Genomic DNA, 20,194 nt, shown 5'->3' on the forward strand with positions numbered 1-20,194 from the left:
AAAAACCCAGTAGCACACTTGCTACTGATCAGTTGAGGTAACTTCTATGTGACTCACTTTAGCCATAAAAGGCTCAGTTTTGATAGCATATGGAGAAGTTCTACGCCAAATGACGAATCTATCTGATACGACCAACTCCGATTTGCATGAAGCTTTGTATAATTGTTTGTTATGGTGAAATTTCGAAGTGACGTTTTCATGTTATGATTGGTTGAAAAATATCAAATTCGCCATTTTGATGCTTTTTTTTCAGAGATTAAAAATGGCCGAATTTGCTATTTTGCCTGGAAATGCTCTTTGTAGAGATTACGCATCAGTTGCAGTAGAAACATGGCAAACCAAGAAGAAGACTTAGTCATCGTCATCAGAACCATCCCAGTATCAAAAGGAGCAACAGATTTTCCATCAAGGAACCACGTAGGACGCATTCAGCCGTTGCTGGTAAATCTTTCCCGGTTATGGCTTTCAGCTGGATTAGCCGACAGTGACATCATCAAATATTTGCCCACACCCTACGGCACCCTACGCCACCACGTGTGAATATATCAACATTTGCAAAATTACTTTTGAGACATTTCCCATTAACTGAACGCGATGAATAATTAATCGCCGGCCGGAGGACGCAGGACGTGGGTTTTCATTAATGAATGTCCCAACAAAACAAGGCTTTGGTCTTTAAGCTTTCGGTATGAAGTAGTTCACTGGAAAAGGCGATTCCCACTCAAACCATCATTTGCTGGACCATTTTTGTTTTCTTCACACAAACCTCAGTGTCACGTCAGTGCGACCCAGAATTTCCAACCAAGGTTTTTAAGGGCTCTCTGGGGAAACTCTTCCATTTTCCAGATTCTCATACTGAATATGCTTGTTGCCATTCACCGATGGACCGTCGGAGACGATGCATTCTTCGAGAATCCTCCACGGGGGGACAGGACAAAAAAAAGGACGGAAACGAATGACATTATGAATGCGAAAACGAGCGCATGGAATACTAATACGATTTATGAATTAATAAAAACACTTTCCGACAGCTTTTTGGGGGTGGATAACAAACTCTGGACCAGGGAAGGGTGATTAACTTTCTCCACGATGGTTCTCTATATTAACATGATAAGGGGGAAGAAACGAAGAAAGTCACTTGTTGGTCGTTATGGTCAATTTATAAATACGAGATTAAAGCTGGAAAATAAGTGGCTCACGAGCAAATTGGATTCTGTACTGTTGAGTTTTCTTTTGCGTTTGTTTGGTTATGTTTTTGGAAATATGCAAATTTCATAAACAGATGAAAAACGAGACTTTACCGAAACTGTTATCTAATGAAAGTGATTTTCACACTTCTACCTTTTTACAGAGTTTACCCAAAGCATCATCCCGGTAAAATGACTCATCTAGGAGCAATCTGCATCCTGGTCGTCGTTTCAGTTCTGGTCCAAAATGCCAGTGGAAAGCGTAAGTACACAAACACCATCTTCCACGATTCAGTTCGCTCTCTATAATTACGTAAACCGAAGTGTGGCATGGGAATTCTCCCATACTCCTACCGTGTATTCCGGACGGAACTGGTGGACTGCATCAATCATCGGGGTAAACTGGACAATTATTTCCCCTGAATCGGTAATCACCGTTTATGCACGCCATGGCCATCGCTCGTTACAAATTTATGAATGAAATAATTGGAGATCAGTACATGATTACGCTGGTCATGATGTCATACAGGATTCGCGTGTAGAGTCACAACATCATGTCGCATCTATTATGTGAAACTTTTTCGGGGGACGCTTCGGACTGATAGTGGATCAGAGGGATTATGAATTACCATGAATCACCTAGCTACGCTGGTTTAAATTGTGCCTGTAGGGTTCAAAACATTGGATTGATTCTTACAGGTTAGTTCATTTGGTTTACACGGCGAATGAGAACGACCCAAATTTGAGTTTAGTTCACTCATAATCGCCAAAAGTGCAGGAACTCAGCGATGAGTTAATTTGCCTCATGTTTTCCCAGGTTTTCCCAGGTTTTTCCAGGGAAAAATTCCCGAATTTGAGAAAAGTAAAGATTGGATTCACTCAGTCAATTGGTACTACTCCAAGACTGAATAAAATTTTCGTCAATTTCCTCATTTCCGGCAGATTTTTTAGGTTTTCCACAGGAAACCATGAGACAAATTTTACTCATCGCTGAGTTCCTGCACTTTTGGCGATTATGAGTGAACTAAACTCAAATTTGGGTCGTTCTCATTCGCCTTCTACACTGTAGGCAATCAAAAGCAGGGCTGTTACAAGAGCTTCAAGAGTTGATCCATGAAATCTGCAATTTCTCAAAAGAAATCCACGACTTCAAATAATAATCCGCGACAAATGAAAATCTTTTTTCATTGCTTAAAAATACAATTTGTATTACGACTGCATGGTATTTCAAGCTTATTGCTTATAGAATATTAGCTTTTTGCCTGCTCTCAACTTAGTGTTCTTTGAAGCACTACCACATTTTAATTGAGAGCTTTCTATGCCTGTACCATCCTATGATCTAGGATGTCGAGACATTTTCCGAACCCAAAAAATTAATAGACAGGACGGGAATGGAAACCCAGCCGCCTCCAGCATAGACTTCGTGGGCTTTACCGACTGAGCTAAGAGGGTAAAGTTTGTACTCTTTGAAAGAAAGAACCACAATGTATTTTCAGTATCTTCAGTTATTTATGCTCTTGGGTGTATAAATTCTGAGTTTTTAGTGAACATAATAAAACACCCTTACATTATGAGTTTATATTGAATGAAAGCGGCCTAGCATTTCTAAACTACTATTTCAAAACATGAATGTATTTTGATTTGAAATGCAAATTAACTTGAAAATTAAGAATAAAGATCGAACACGAAAAAATCCAGACACATTACAAACGCTGCTATTAAGGCATTTATTGAGTAAAATTTTTCAAAATCACAGTAGGCATTGGTTGCCAAGATAAGTTCATTTGTTTACATCATGGCTTCACCGGAGCAAGCACGTCGTGATTCGATCCTGCACGCTCGAAACGAAAATCTCGGTCTATCCGATCGAGAGTTAGCAAAACTTTTGAATTAGTCGAAATCCACAGTGTGTAACGTTTTGAAATGGTTAGGGGAAAGTCGAAAATGGCAGACCGTGGATCCTAAAACACATGCGAACCCGAAGGACCAGATTGTGCCGGACCGGAATGCAAAGCATAATTTAAAGGCAAAGAAGCGCTCGAGAAAACTGTTAACATTTGTTAACAAAATACGATTGCATGGTTATGGACGACGAAACGTACTGCCTGGCAGTTTTTGATCAAATTCCTGGGCAGGAATTTTATATCTCGGTTGACTGGAAGAGTGCTCCAGAAGAATGTAAAATCAAAACGGAATACCCCAAAAATTTCAAGCAATCTGCAGTTGTGGGCTTGAAAAGCGAAACTTTCATTACATGATGAAACATTTTCATAAAATTAAGTTTCATCATTTACATGGGGTATTCAACTTTGCACATCTTAATGCGAGCCGAGAGATTAAGTTGTGCCGAAGGCTATGCCAAACGCTGTGCCGAACGTATCGAAGTGTGCTAATTATTATGTCATGGGATATGAGTTTGGCAACCCTGGGGCCTCATAGCCTAGTCAGTAAAGGCACGGTATTACCAAGCCGGAGGCGGCGGGTTCGATTCCCGGTCCGGTCGAGTTGGAAATTTTCTCGACTTCCCTGGGCATAGAGTATCATTGTGCTTGCCACACAATATACAATTTCATGCATTGGTATTGGCATCGAAAGCTCTCAATTAATAACTGTGGAAGTGCATTTAGAACACTAAGTTGAGAGCACGCAATAAGCTAATATGCACAAAGCAATAAGCTTGATATGCGAATAAGAAGAAGAAGAACCCTGAAATTTTGAGATTTCGTTTACATTTTCAATTTTTCTGATCGTTATTGACAAGCATTCAGCTTCATTCTCCCAAGAACATGAGAGATGGCGATGAAAGAGGAACTGGAAGTCATCAAACCTGAACCTGAAAATTAACCAGTTCACAAGATTTTGGCACGATGTCCCTTTGAATTCCCGCATAATCAAAAACTATTTATGAAGTGGTTCATACTATAGAAATGATTTAAGTCGTGCCGTTACTTCTTGAGTTATCATTCATTTATACTTTTACTGTACGCTCTTATCGGTAACGTATGGTTAAACATTTTATGTTGTCAATACTACATATTCTTAAAATATGGTATACCATCCAATGATAAGTATTTATTTTCCCTTTGAGAAAACCCTCATTCAAAAAATGCTATAATATTCTAACTGAACTGTCACAGGCATGGCTATGATACGGTATATAATCCAAATACTATCATTAATCATCCTCCATTAATCACAATAGATCGAAATTACACGCACACTGGGATCTACTGAATCCTAATATGATGATAAAATGATAAGTGGAATAATTTATGTACTTGTATTAGTGAACAAGTTTACCCTATTTTAGTTTTTCTCCAGTTGCTTCACGCCATGTTGATTTAAAAATCTAGAGTGTAAAACAAAAGTGTTTTACTTAATTCAATTATGTACAAATTGTTATCTTCAATAAATTATGTTGTCTTCAGTATGAAGTGACTCCCGGGAAGATCAACCAAGGCTGGTGAATAAATGTACAAGGTAAAAAGCTATTCTATCATAAGCTTACATTTTTCTTACGCAAAATTGATCCTTTGCAGTTACTGTGAATTTCTTTACCGGAAGACCTCATCGGTGGCAGCTACTGCTGCTGGATGGCAACCGTGAGATATTCGGCACCCGTTTGGCGCTGTTCGGCGACTTCTTGGGACCTTACTCGTTTTTTTTTTGTGGTGGCCGTTTCAAGTTGAGTAAATAGTACTGAAAGTGCTTGCAGCTGATTGACGAGTGGCATGATGTGGTGGATTACGCAGTTGCGACCGTGACCCGGTAATACCGGTGTGAAACCACTAGCGATGGTCCGTTAAGATCGGCATGGACCGAGTATACTTATGTTATGTTATGTTTTATACATCGTGTTCTGTGCACAATAGTGCCATTTGATATGTTATATGAAAATGAATTGCTATTGGTTGTTACGTTTAATGTAAAGCGGTAGTTTTTTTACTTTTGTTTTGTTTTATTGAAGGTGGATTTTTCTTAAGAATAAATTAGTTTTTACACAAAACTGAATCGTTAGCCTAAGGCTGAATTCGATCTCACATCTACTGTCAACATGGTACCACTATACTAGCAGTTCACTTAAATAATGGTATCATGCTGTCAGTAGTTGTAAGATTAAGGTCAGTCATAATCCCTGATCCAAGAAAAAGGAATAAATACGAACTATATGGAATATAGTAAGTGCTTATCGAATTTAATCGTTTGAATATAACACGAAAATACACCATAATGTTAAATTACCTACATGAACTATTAACACAGTATAACGTTTACTTTCCTTTTTAAAACCAAATTTAATAATCCAAATATTCCAGAATGTTATGACATATAGTTTTATGATTTTAAAATTGATTATACAAGAGCTATATGTCTTGTATTACACCTGAAATTTTGTTCTGAAATATCGACCTTATTGAATGGTAATTATACTTAACCGCCTTTATCCCATATAGTTGTTTTGCATAATACAATATATGGTATCCTAAGGACAATTTATGGTATTGTATGCTTATCATTTTTATACACGCTGACTAGAATCGTACATATATACTTATTTATGGTACATAATGATACTGTGAATCATCCCTTTATTGTTTACGATTATGCGGGTTGCTAGTTCCTTGCGGATGTGCAGAAACAAAGTCGTAACTTGATCGATGGTAGACGAAATTGCCACCTCTTCGACTAAAGCAAACCCAGAATAAAACCAGGTAGTTGTTCAAATCCACATTCCACCCTAAGAGCAACATCCTCGATTCAGTATTGCGAACGTGCATAAACTAACGTTGCATGTTTACCGAATTGTTTATGATTTCCATGGACACGAGACCCAACCCGTCTGCACCATAAGTAAACTCAACGATTTCACCGAACGCATTTCGAACCGTACCATCGTCCAATACGATCAGATCTACCAGGCATTTTAACAACCATCGCTGGAGATAACCCCATTCGGCCAAATTGACTCTCTCGTCCGGCCATGGTGTGGAAGAAGGACTCGGCAGATGTGAAACTGTTCTGGGTTGATCTGAGTTTTGCTAGTTGTTAAGTGATCATGGTTCAGAGAATACTTACAGTATTTTTCCAACTGTTGCAAGGAACGATCCTTGAACCCGATGGGCATCAATTTTCCATTTTTTAATCCTTGGATGAATCGCTGTTTCACCAGTTTCAAGTTTCAAGTATGAAATATAATTTTCTAACACTAGGTTCACTTCGAGGTAAACAAAGTAGTCAACCTTAGCAGCGATTGACGAAACGTCAACACTCAACAGTGATGTCGTTTTGTATTATATTGTTTGTGTCCTACTTGTCAGTGTGTGTCTTAAATTACCGAGCTGTGACGATCAGTCGACAGTGGCATACTGTGTTTTGGCACAGTGTGCAGAGTTTTTTTTCCTTGATTTGTTTTCCGTCGATGTTGTTTTCTGTGCTGAGCACCAATGCTACCGACGCCAAGAAGGCAGCTCCTACACCTGGACCCTTCCTATCGACCCATCAACTCATGAACCGGGGACCAACGTGTGTGCAGAGTTGATTACCCCTTGTAAAAAACTCTTTTTCTTTAATTTGCATGTATGTATGCATGTATGAAAAAACTTCAAAACAATTTATTTTCAAAACAGTTCACTTTTCACGCATTAGCTTATCATCTGCCTTACTTTCAAACATACAAAAAAAAGGATATTTTTTACATTTTTTTTTTAATTTTCAGGCAGTATAATACTGCTTTAAGATGTAAACAACACGTTAGTACGCCATTTATCCATTGGTTTTACTAAAATGTTTGAATAATTGACGAAATTTGAATAGATAAATATGATCATGGTTGAACCTATGTGTTTCCTAAGACGACCACTAGGTGCCCTTCGGTTTGTTAATATTCTTCATGCACAGCTGATTTGAAATTCGATTTCGCGTTGGCCAAGTGTTCAGTTTCTGCGATTGAAAAAATAGCTAAAGAAAAGAGTTATGGAGCCGAAAATCTTCAAAAGGCTGTTATTTTAGTTAGAAATAAATCATTTACCGCGTACCAGACACAAAAAAGGACAATATTTCGAAAACGACACTTCACGCCACGACAAGAAATATGGAAGTGAAATAGTGTTGAGCTGGGACGGGACTTGACAATCGGGTAGCGATTTCGAGCCAATTTGCTGTCAAATTCGAGCCAAGTCCTGAATAGCAATCGTGGAATAAAAAGGACAGAGGGATCGCATCAATCTCGCTGGCAGTGATGCCGGAATCAATGTTGACGTCAATGGCACTGATAATTTTTTTTATATTTGCGAAAGGAAAGTTGACAAATTGAGTGCACTCTGTGTTTTAAGCGATGGATATTGTTGTTTGATATGGTTGTTTTTATTGTGTTGAGCAAAAATGATGTACAAGCTGCTAAACTGCGGTAGAAACTCCAAATAAAATCCAAATTAAAATAGAAAAAATATTTTACATTCCTGGCATCATTGGTCAACTCCGTCAAATACCTAGCACAACCATAGAGGTAACTCTAAGACCACTGGGTCCCGAAGAAAATCATTATTATTTTTGGCTCACTCAGTACCAGAACAACGGTCCCAAGCAGTCCCAAGCTATTTCACTCACCCCTGCATGTTCTGCATGAATCCACACACCCCTGATGTTATCTGTCAAACTTTCATAGCGAATCAAAACAAACATAGTGTAGTAATAGAATTTCAACTAGAATAGGGTACGTTAATCGTTTGCTTGGGACCAATAGGCTACTAAAGTGGTGAGCCAATTTAAAATCGTTAGTTTCGTATTGATTGTTGGCACAACTTTCCGAAGGGCATTCTTCAAAAATTGTTAATTTGTTATCAGATGTACCTTCCGGTATTGACGAATCTAACTTAAACTAATGCACGCCTGGTGACAGAAATAAGCACTATCCGAAGGTGATCAGATAGTGACAGCCCTTGGAAATTTCATTATTTTTATGGAAATTTGTTAAATTACATTGCTAGTTCGTGTAAATATGCTATTAAAATGAATGAATCTTGTACAAAACCTAAAAAAACTATTGTGATATGTGTCTACTCTAAAATAAAAATTACTAGTTTTCAAATAAAAATGGAAAGAACCTGCTAAGGTTATGGACATGGTTATGTTAACAGCCATACCACATCGATTAATTTTGATATGGAGACACCATAAATAAAATTTTATGGTTAATTTGTTTAACGACGTGTTTAAGGTATCATCCAAACCATTTGTTGAAGTTCAATGATTTGGGTTATCGTTCGATAATGGTAATTTTTAATTGGGGCGTGACTAACCAAATTAAGGCTCAAATGTCAATCAATCAATCAATCACTTGCTTGTATTTGTTTTCCATTTTGGTGGTATTGGTGTTATCGGGAATATCACAAATCATGAAAAACTAATACAGCTACACCTTACGTATTTTATGAGATTTGACAGATGGGTAGTATTGAAATCATGCTGCTTAGTATGTTTAGTATATTTTCTTAAAATCTCAGGTAGGAGGTCGTCCCAAAAGTACTCGAATGATGAAACCCATTATGCCAATTTATTTATGGAAATAGTAAGAATACAATTAAATACCCAAGTACGAAAAACGACTTGTGATCTGACGATCAAATGGTGAAACGACACCAATGAAAAAAAAAGTCACTGAATCTAAATATTCAATCTTCTGAATGCATTGTCAAACAACAATTGTTTTTTTTATTATGTAAATCAGTAACTATTTTAGAATTACCTCTGGACACTTCATGTTGTATCGTTGTTGGTGGAGTGAAGCCCCGAAAATTTGAATTTTTTTCTTCAAACGTGGTCATTTCATCTAGGTCGTCGATTCTATCAACATCTCCCAGTGATAGGGAGAAATTTCTGAGCGCAGATATACACATCTTCACGGCTTAGCACTTCACTGGGTTCCAAGAAAAATTCACCGATTTCCGATCCGGAATCTGTCTCGGACGAGCAAACTCAACAGAAGTCCAAAAACTGATATTCATTTTCTCTGCCTTTGGGTAAGACACGCACGGGAAACTCCTTGTCTTCACTATCACTTTTCACTGTATCACCAGCTCTAATGATTTTCTTAAGTGCATCTCGTTTATGTGCACCTATTTGTGTTTTCGTTTTCCGGGGCATCGTTCGAATATTGATCAGGTATATTACACGGAAGTCACGCACAGCTACACTGTTTTGTTTGTTTGTAAACATCAGCATAATCATATGGTCGAACATATGATATTTTGGTTAGTCGTGTTGCCGGTTTACCCAAAAGAGAAAATATGTAATTTTATTAAAACAAAATTTCGATAGAAAAGTGTCATTTAGGGCGATGATTTTATCTTTTCAATAAATAAAATATTTCTGAATAGAAAATAATTGAGTTACTACGCACAAAGATGCTTCTATCAATCATAGAATTTATTTTACTGAATCTTATGTAATAATTTCATAAAACTGTTTTGGCAACATTGGCCAATGATTGCTGCTAGGATAAAATTAAAGGGTTGTGTCCTAGACACGATCGCAGTATGACGTAGAACCACACAAAATTGATGTTTTTCATGCATTTTTGACTATTATACTTTATCTTAAAATTTTCAAGTATTTCAATGTTTCGGTTATGGTTGACTCAAAACAATTTACACATTTGATGGTGGGGGGGTAGGAGAGGTTGATGGTGGGGGGGAGAGGTTGTTGAGGGGGGGGGGGGTGAGCGATTGTTGAGGGAGGGGCGAGTGGTTGTTGAGGGGGGGGGGCGAGGGATTGTTATGAAGGGAGGAGGGGGTACATGTATTGCTTTTCCTCATTGTGGTCACGTCGTGATCCACCTTAAGCCGCTGATTTAGACCTGCTTACTGCTGCTAGGACCAAGTGCCACGCCGTCCGAAGCGACAATGAGCAAAAGCATGACAGCAGCGCTGTTTTATATCTTTTCAGGTTCAGAACCTGATAGGATTTCCCGCAGTTTTTTTATGAATGGGGCGGAGCAAAAAGTTTCTTTTGTGCAGAATATGTAATAAAGGATGGACTTTGTATGTTAATATAATTGCATATATAGAGGTACCAGATATGTTTTACAGTCAGTTGTTGGTAATTCATCGAGTGTATGTCTCCTATTAAGCAATATTTTTTTTTTGAAAATGTTGGCTCTGCATGTACAAAATTAATTGTTCATACATTATTGGGGTTTTGCTTAAAATTTATTTCTCGAAAAAAAGGATCGTCATACATAGTCCATGTCTTTTTCGGGTTAGGGGAGGGGGTAGTTAAGCGGGAGGGAGTTCTTCATGCACGTTTTTACAAGTATCATTCATCATTGTGGTGGACACGCCGTTATCCACCTTTAACCGCTAACCTAGTCCTGCTTGATGCAGGACCTAGTGCCACGCCGTCCGAAGCGGTAATGAGCAGTGGCATGAGAGCAGCGCTGATTTATATCTTTTCAGGTTCAAGCAGAATGATGTGCAACCAAGTGGTATTCGTTTATGATGACTGGGTTTGGGAAAAAGGCTTATTTCATGAAATCAGTGATAAAATTATCATTTGTACATTTTCAAAAGTTTAATTACAGAAAAATTGGAAACATATTTATTTCAACAGGTTTGTAATGTAATATCCTATCGATTGGCGTATTTGGATTTTAATTTCATCTATAAATGACAAAGTTACAAGCGTTCAAAACCTAACACTCCTTCACCACACATATTTTTTGACTTGCACCCCAGTATAGTCGACAAAGACGTAGTTCTACGTCAAAACATAGGATGCGTAGTTTAACGCATACATTCATACTGTGCGCATGTGTTAGTCTTGTTGTGATCTTTCGTTGTTTACCGGCAAATCGTGAATAAAAATACAGTTTTTCAGCTAATTTTCAATATAAATCGGGTTTAACTTATTAGATTGTGAAAGTAGATATATGTGCAGATGTAGTGAAGACAATTCAAATACTGTATCCCTTCTGGAAGTGAGTAAAATAAGCGGTGTTCAATTTGGGGCTGGGATTTTTTTTATTGTGATGATTTTTTGTGTGTCGTAGTGCTAAGTCAAAAATAAATTCGATGTTATTGAAAAGCAGATATCTACCCAACAAAATGAGATGTTGCTTGAAAAGGTGGGTACATTAAGATAATGAATCGGAGCAAACTTCGAAATACTTGTTGTTGATGTATTTCACTTGTTTATGCTGGAAAAAGCTTCAGAAGTTGTGGGTGGTTATTTTCATTAACTCGTTCCCTCTTTTTGATGATCATCATTGATGATACCTTCTGAGGCTGACTGTTAGTTGCCTCTTAAATAAAAATAGAAGAGCCCCTTTGTAAAATGTATTCCAATGCAGGCACCCGATGCTGGTTGTTGGTTTAATACGGTAGGATTGTATTCGGATACGATTTGCAACCATCGATCGAAGCATGCAGGGATTTAGTTGGTTTTATCATGTTTGTTCTACGATTTTTTTTTATTTCAATGCTATTTCAATAATTTAGCACTTAAATATCTAATTCTATTTACCAGAGAGATTCTATTTATGCCAGAGAAGAAAGGGTTTCCGTTCGGCTATATTCCTTCAGCTATAGGAAAGATGATGTTCCTGCGGATGGAACAATATATTGTTTTTATTGCTTCAATATGTAAAATTGTTCTGACAACTCACTTCAAACAGCAAAACTAATTGATTTAATTCAATCTCCGATGGGATTCTCAGTTTGAATACTGTAAAAATATTGTTAACATTATTTGTTGATGTTTTGCTGAGAGCAACATATTTTTCATTTTGAAGAAATCTCAATAAGTTTGCATTTAAAAATTAGGATTTACTTACCATTCTTACCGGTGCTACTTTTCTGTTCATTTTTGCTTTCTGTTATTGAATAAAGCGATTACAATAACACGTAAACATAGTTTTCTTATCACAAACTTGAAAATATATGCAGTTTGACAGATGATCTCAAGTTCATCACCGCTACGATTACAGCGCCGCGGTGGCCGGCAAAAACTTGGATTTGTCAATAGCTTTGTGGCTACCTGCACTTGGGGTTGAACCCGATCGGATACCAGGAGGGCGTCTATTCCAGGAAAAGGAGGCTTGCTTGACCTTAACCAAGGTCCTGTGACCGTCCGTCGATGGCAAGGCTCTTCGAGGTTGGAGTTTCCTCGTGGTACACTCAAAGGAACGTCAACGGACCGTCAAAGACAACTCGATCTCTACTTTTCCGATCGATTTGTTTTTCGTCTGCGAGGTACTGTTCAGCCACGGTCCAGATATTCCCACGTGGTCTTTTTCGGCCAGCGTGGCACAACTTCAGCCCGACTTGGGCTTGGCACTACTATTTCGGCACTACGAACCTGGTTCGGCCGTCACGACTCGTTGGCCTATTTCCGGACACTCCCACGTCAATCTCTCTTGCCGAGACTCCGATCACACCACACGGACGTTTTTTTTCCACTAATCAAAATTTTTACCGAACTTCTCTACTAGCGTCTACTTTGTTTGATCGTCGGTCCCATCTCCTTTTTTTTTCTCAAAAAACAACTTTTTTTTCCTTCTGGATGAAACATTTTCTTTATAGAAGTTATGTTCAACTTCAACGGAGACTTCCTTCGACGACTGCAGCTGGTGTATCGCAGAAAACGGCCCATTTCACGATCGCAGTTTCATCTAGTCGGATCTGGAGTATTTGGTCAGGCGGATCGAGTTCTTCCACCACATCAAGCCGGTTGTTTGTTGTTGTTTTGCTTGACAACAGCTTTTCGGCTTCGCACCTTCATATGTTGCTGTGATGTGAAAAGTGAGAATGCAAATGACAGTGATCTTGCTCACTGAGCAATGTGAGGTACTCGAGGTGCCTCAAAAGCAACTCCAAAATTGCTCATGATTAGGAGCTGTCTTACCCCTTGACATTATCTGATATCATAGAGCTGCCAAATTGATACACTGTCAAACGCAAACATAGATTTAATTGTAGAGCAACTAAATACTTTGTTGTAAACATGTATTTTACTTGCAACGAAGGAAGTGTATTTTGCCCCAAGGATGCATGTTACCCCAGACACCCCTACTAAATTAGATTAACTGCTGTTTAACATGAGAATTCAAACATACGACTGAGCCTAGTAGATTAACAAACAAACTTGGTAAAGTTTTTTTTTATATTATTCAATCTAAAAAAGTCCGAGATTTGGTGAAATTTGAGCAATATTTTGATTTTAGATTTTCCGTAATCTCAACGTTCATGGTTCGATCCTAGTCTGCTTCGTTTTATTTATTTTTTTGCATAATTATTTTTCAAAAGGCAAATTATCAAGGGGTAATTAACTCTGTACACTGTCCCAAAACACAGTATGCCACGCTGAACTGATCGACACAATTCAGCACAGAAGACACACACTGACCAGTAGGACACAAACAATATAATACAAAACGGCATCACTGTTGAGTTTTGACGTTTCACCAATCGTTGCAAAGGTTGACTACTTTGTTTACCTCGAAGTGAACCTAGTGTTAGAAAATTATATTTTTCATACTTGGAACTTGAAACTGGTGAAACAGCGATTTAACCAAGGATTTAAAAATGGAAAACGGATGCCCAACGGGTTCAAGGATCGTTCCTTGCAACAGTTAGAAAAATGCTGTAAGTATTCTCTGAACCATGATCACTTCAGAACTAAGTAACAAAACTCATCCGATTCACAGCGAAAATCTTAGCGGCTCTAATTCAGAACAGCTTCACACCTACCGAGTCCTTCTTCCATGACCGGACGAGAGGGTTTTTATCGATATGGCCGAATGGGGTTATCTCCAGCGATGGTTGTTAAAATGCCTGGACGATGGTACGGTTCGAAATGGGGTCGGTGAAATCGTTGAGTTTACTTAAATGGTGAAGACGGGTTGGGTCTCGTGTCCATGGAAATCATTAACAATTCGGTAAACAGGCAACGTAAGTTTATGCACGTTCGCAATACAAATCCCTGTAGGGACGAAAATTCTCTGAACGTAATAAAAATTGTTCCGCCTGTGGAGAAATTTTTGAGGAAGTCTGATCTCGTATCATCGTAAAGTGCTCGTACATACCGACTACAGTGGGTAATGCTATGGCTAAGGAAATTAAAGCTAGCCAAACCGACCAACACGGTTTCGCCTGCGCACGCCCGCCTGTTGCCTTTGATGAATAATCCGCTAGAAAACGTAAACAACATCAAGGAAGGAAATAGATCCTTTATACCGGAATCGAACTGTATACCAGGGATGGCGGAACACCTATATTTTGCTGTTATCCGCCAGAATTATAGGATATGCTGTCGTGGATATCCGATCTCGAAGCGTTCAATGGCAAATCAAAGCAGGATCTTCAAGAGTTGAACTACATTTACAGTTTTGTTGTTATATAATAAACAATAAATTAAATGATGCTTAACATAGAATTGAGCACCAGATGCAGGTCCCAATCTTGAGCAGGATCTTCCGGAATGGATTTTTTTTTATTTCCTTGCTGGGATGACTCTGAGACCACACTGACTAGTCAAAGCGTTGATTTCATGATCTTCGTTTATCTCTCCGTATAAAATATAAAACAACCGAAGGTATACCGAGTTTATCAACTACTAGGCTGTTTCTTGAAGCTCTGGAATCACGAATCGTCCTCACTGGTTAAGTTTGTGATCTGTGTGACCTGGGTGGGAACTTCTCGAGTTCTATGCAGTCCTATATGCACTGGATGAAGCGCTTCCGTTGACTGTCCCATTTCCGAACTATTTCAGATTGGAACTGGGGGAATATTTGGTGATTTTCATCAGTGACACATTGGCCATTGGTATTGCATAAGGTACCACTGCGTGAACTTGATAGCTTGGTAGACTGGAACGGTTGGTGGTTCAGGTATTAGGCATCATACTCATCGACACATACTTCCGACTCGAGCAGAAAAACTGAATCGATGATGTTGCTCTTAGGGTGGAATGTGGATTTGAACAACTACCCGGTTTTATGCTGGGTTTGTTTTAGTCGAAGAGGTGGCAATATCGTCTACCATCGATCAAGTTACGACTTTGTTTCTGCACATCCGCAAGGAATTAGCAATTCAAAGGGACATCATGCCAAAATCTTGTGGACTGGTTGAATTTGCAGGTACAGGTTTGATGACTTCCAGTTCCTCTTTCATCGCCATCTCTCATGTTTTTGAGAGAATGAAGCTGAATGCTTGTCAAGAATGATCAGAAAAATTGAAAATGTAAACAAAATCTCAAAAGTCATTATTACTTTCAGGGTTGCCAAACTCATATCCCATGACATAACAATTAGCACACTTCGATACGTTCGGCACAGCTTTCGGGACAATTTAATCACTCGGCACGCATTAAGATGTGCAGAGTTCAATACCCCTTGGTTTTTTTTTTTATGATAGTCAAGCGATCTTTGAAAAAACAAAAAATTGCGAAGATTAACTAAACTAGTGACTGAAAAAATAGGTCCAACCATCGTCAGTTTTTGGATAGGTCCAACCAAATTCAATCAACCTATTAGTGATTGCATCAACACCATTTACACAGTCCTGGTCTGTGTGTCTATGTTTGAAGAAATAGTGACATTACTGACTGCAAAAAGCTACTTTTTAGTGACTGACATGAAAATAGTGACCTAGCCACTAAAAAGTGACCTGCTACCAGCCCTGTCATGCTCATGAGGATTGATACGTTGATAAAGAAGGATTTTGAGTTTTTAAATAACTTAACAAGATTAAATCAAATGAACTCAAGCATAACTTTTCAAAAGGACGTAAGTATCAATAATAAACAAATCGATATTTTGCATCTAAACGAATATAAAATACATGCTTTTCCTACGAGTTGATGAAAAACAAGGTTTGAAATTGTAATGCATTATGGAAAATATATTTAATGAACGCCCTATGTGACCTGCTTTCATTGTTTTTAAAATGATGTTGATACACCCTTTTATTGTCAACATGACTTAACTGTTAAAATTTGATGATAACACCAAAACTGCAGATACGCTCACAGTGAGGCGTCGTATGTGAAAAAACAAAGCAACCACTATCAATCAGCAGATGCGTCAAGTTATTTCTAAGTAGATACAAAATGGATTTCAACGGGATTCAGCTACTGTTAGGTATGTTTTATTAAATATTCTTGACTAAAACATAAATATTATAATTTTTTTTAGATGTAGCCACCCAGCTTGATGAGTCAGAACAGTTTTCATCTGCACATATTCCCAGCGTGGGATATTTCGAGGAAGTGGAAACAGTTCCGCAAGAAGGATTGCCTCCAGGCCTAGATCTAAACGTTCACGATGATGCTTCTCCTCGTCAGAATAATAACAACGCTTTACGACAATCGGTTGATGATATCCGAGCCGCTTTACATCCGGTTACGATGAAGTCTTTGTTTGAATCCTGCAAAAAACGCTGTGATATGTTTGTTTTTGTATTTCCAGGAGCAACATGTTTATTAGTTCAAAAGTATTCAAATAAAATTGCACTTTAATCTTGACTTTATTATTGAACTTTACATACCATTCTGCCCAGGCCTTTCCTTATACGAAAAACACAAATCTGACAGCAGATAATGCGATGACCCTCTCATCTCCGCTTTTAACATCAATTAATTCACAGCTGTGGCTAGTTATGTAAATAAACCAACCATCCGACAATTCCTCAATGTTTTTCGAGCTGCTGACGTATCTTCACTGCAAAGCAAAAACCGGTGTATCTGATTTGACGTATGTGAAAACCCTTCTGTCAAATTGACGAATCATGCAGGGTGTATGTAACAATCAGGGTGTGATACCGACGAATCAATCAGGGTGTATGTGAGTAGTACACAAGTAAAAGGTGTATGATTTTGTTTTATCAAAAGTCTTGTCCGTGTTTGCAAAACTCAACATTTTTCACAATTCTCTTAAACGCAATCCCTTTATCCAACTAATAGCACAAACAGATTTAAAAAAATAGCATTAACTTTTAAATAGGATTTAATAATCTCGTATAGACATTGCTATCCAATGTTTCTAATTTCATATCAAATGTTACATACGTCCTTTTGAATAGTTATGCTTGAACTCATGAAATTCGCGTCCTCCGTGCAATAACAGCCAATAAGTGATTCCTCATGGCATGCTTTATTAACGGCGTACAGAAGCCGCAATTGACATCTTCTTCCGATGTTTCCGCAAGGAAACAGCAATCTTCCGTGTGGAACACTTTTCAGCATGCATGACATTGTTTTGTGTCTGATGCCATTGTTGGCTGTATATAGTTGGGCATAAAAATCCACCCCAGAGGCATCCATACCCGCAACGGGTATCATTATTAAGCTACATTCACTTGAGGTTTGAGCAAATACCGATGAAGACCAGCACATATGAGTTGTTATCAACCTTGTTGCGATGTGGGTGAGACACGAGGCTGCAAAATCAATTTCCTTTCCATGCCGGCTGGCCGACAGGCACATGAGATTCAGGGAACTGCTCTCGCAAAGAAACATCCCCCATGTAATACCATTGAGGGTAATGAGAGTCAATGAGTGTCGAAAGCCGTGTAGGTACATCTGTGGAGTCTCTGTTTCCGAAGAACGGCCAAAGACGACGGATGGGAACAATGTGATGATTGAAAAGAGTAAACCTTCCGGTTGTGGGATGAACAAAAGAAGCGGAAGGCTTTTCTTCAAACGTCTTTCTTAATGTTCGAGGAAATGGATTCAATTCCCCATTGCATTCGAAACCACCTGAGCATTAATGTGTGAGAAATCCGAAACTGATACCTACAAACTAGCATTGTGATAACCGCAGAAAGCTAATCCAAATCCTGCTCACCTGTACCCGAACGACTGACCCAACCACGCGTATAAAATATTGTAGTTTATGCTTACCTTTTACCAAGTTGCACCTGAAGCATCCCGAATTCCACTTTGGGGCACCGCCTTCCTTTTTTTCAACCAGAAATTATCCTGTACCTATACATCTCGCACTTTGAGTTTTGTTCCAAGGTAGGTTAGGTAGGTACCAGCTACTAAAAAAGCATAATAACATCAGGGGAAAGTAACCAACTTCACTCGTTTGTCTTCCCTCTCGACTGGCGGATGCCGGGTGGTCGGATAATTCGATCAATTTTGTTCCGCAATTTTCGCAACATAGTACAATGAGCTGCGTTCGCTGCTTATGCAATTTTCCGGGAAAGAGCGCAGCAAGACGCGGTGCACATCTTCTAAACTATTATTAGGTGGAAATTTTGCTACTTTGCGAGGAATTATTGCCAACGGTGCCGTACTTGGGTGGCTCAGGGGGAAATCAAATGGTATAGCCATGGCGAGCGAAAACCATTGCAGGTAAAATTCATATCAGTATAAAGTTTAGAACTGCTAACACGATGCACAGCAGGGTGCGTCAAGTTTGTATGGTGGATCACAACCCCCTGTTCCCCACATTGGCGTAGCTAACGGGGGTGTCAATGGGGGCTAGGCCCCCTCCAGAATTCAGGTATAAAATAGACGCCAATGGTCCTTAGGTTTTTGTCCAGTAACTCCTATCCCTACCTCTCTACGGTGCCGGCTGTGGTACGAGTAATCATAGGAAAGATCGGGAACCAACCCCGGTGGGACCTTGGGTCTTCTCTCTCCGGAGGACGTAGCCTAACCGAGCATCTGTTTTTCATGTTAGGGGCGGCACAACACGGCGTCTGTTCTCCATGTTAGGAGCGGCTAATCACCGTCCTAGTGCCAGCTTGGGACTCTAAACAGAACTGTGCTGTGTTGTGTGGTCCTCCGGCGAGACGGGGGGTTGGTGCAGGTACAACCGTAGAACTCAAATAAGTACAGGTAGCAAACAATGTAAATACAGACCGGAACAATCGGCATAGACCCAGGCAACGAATACGGACTAGCGATTGGAAACTCGGAACATGGAACTGCAAGTCTCTCAATTTCTTTCCGACTTATTGAGGGTCCGCAAGTTCGACATTGTAGCGCTGCAGGAGGTTTGCTAGAAGGGATCGTCGGTGCATACATACACGGACAGAAAATTGTTTGCATTGAACCAAAAAAAAATTCATTTGTATTTAAACAAATAATTCCGGTTGAAATTATATTGCATTTTATTGTTTCGATAATATTTATTCAAATAAATTCAAAATAAGATTCTTTTTGTTTTAATAAGCCACTCTTCAACTGCAACTATTGTAAAAACAACAATATTCTTTTATTAAGCCAACAATAGTTGATTTTAATTTAACATTTATTTGTTGTGTCTGTTCCCCGGGCCATGAATGCAAAAATAACTACCAACCATTCCCTCGTTTCCACCCGGACAAAAATGTAAACAATAACAAAAAAATTCTCCTTTGATTCAGCTCTAGAGGTAAGCAAGTATGCTGCAGTCGCAAAATATAAACAGTTTTTCTTTTTTATCCTTTATTTTTTCCGTCGATCTTATTTTCAGTACTGAGTACCAATGCTCCCGACGCCAGGAAGGCCGATCCCACACCTGGACCCTACTTATCGACCCATCAACTCATGAACCGGAGAGATTTTATGCCTCAGAAAGGTTTCAATTGTTATTCTGTTTGTTACAAATAGAAAACAAAACATAAAAATAATCCCAAATTATTGAATAATGAATCAATAAACATATTTTTATTTCTACTGCGTATATTGTCAGTCTAAATAAAATAAATTGATTGAATCAACAAGAAATCTCTTTTAAAAACAAACATATTTTTTTGTTGACCTAGCTGCCAAATTTGACAGCTTACGTCAAAACCATAAAAGCTCTCTTGTAAATTCGAAAATATTTTCTTTTTGATTTAACAATCCATGGGTTTTTAGAAACAAAGATACTGGATTGTTGAAATAATAATGATTTCTTTTTGCAGCCAAAACAAAATGAAATTCTTATTAAATTTACGTCAAATATTATTACGTTTAAAATATTTTTTTCTGCGTGTATAAGGAGGGATATACCATCTACCAGAGCTGAAGCAACACACATG

General features: G+C 38.6%; 1 protein-coding gene across 1 annotated transcript in view; it reads left to right on the forward strand.

Annotated features, from left to right (window-relative positions):
- CCHa2 (CCHamide-2) overlaps positions 1-20,194 on the forward strand; it is a 60,871-nt gene that overhangs the window by 19,246 nt on the left and 21,431 nt on the right. The window contains exon 2 of the mRNA XM_065235589.1: positions 1,352-1,449. Within this exon, the coding sequence (XP_065091661.1) occupies positions 1,380-1,449 (70 nt within the window). The 5' untranslated portion in view covers positions 1,352-1,379. The remainder of the gene's footprint in view (positions 1-1,351; positions 1,450-20,194) is intronic.

Source organism: Ochlerotatus camptorhynchus, unplaced genomic scaffold (assembly GCF_037179485.1).
Source record: "Ochlerotatus camptorhynchus isolate MF236.1 unplaced genomic scaffold, CSIRO-AGI_Acam_v1.1 ptg000498l, whole genome shotgun sequence".
Taxonomy (NCBI): Eukaryota; Metazoa; Arthropoda; class Insecta; order Diptera; family Culicidae; genus Ochlerotatus; species Ochlerotatus camptorhynchus.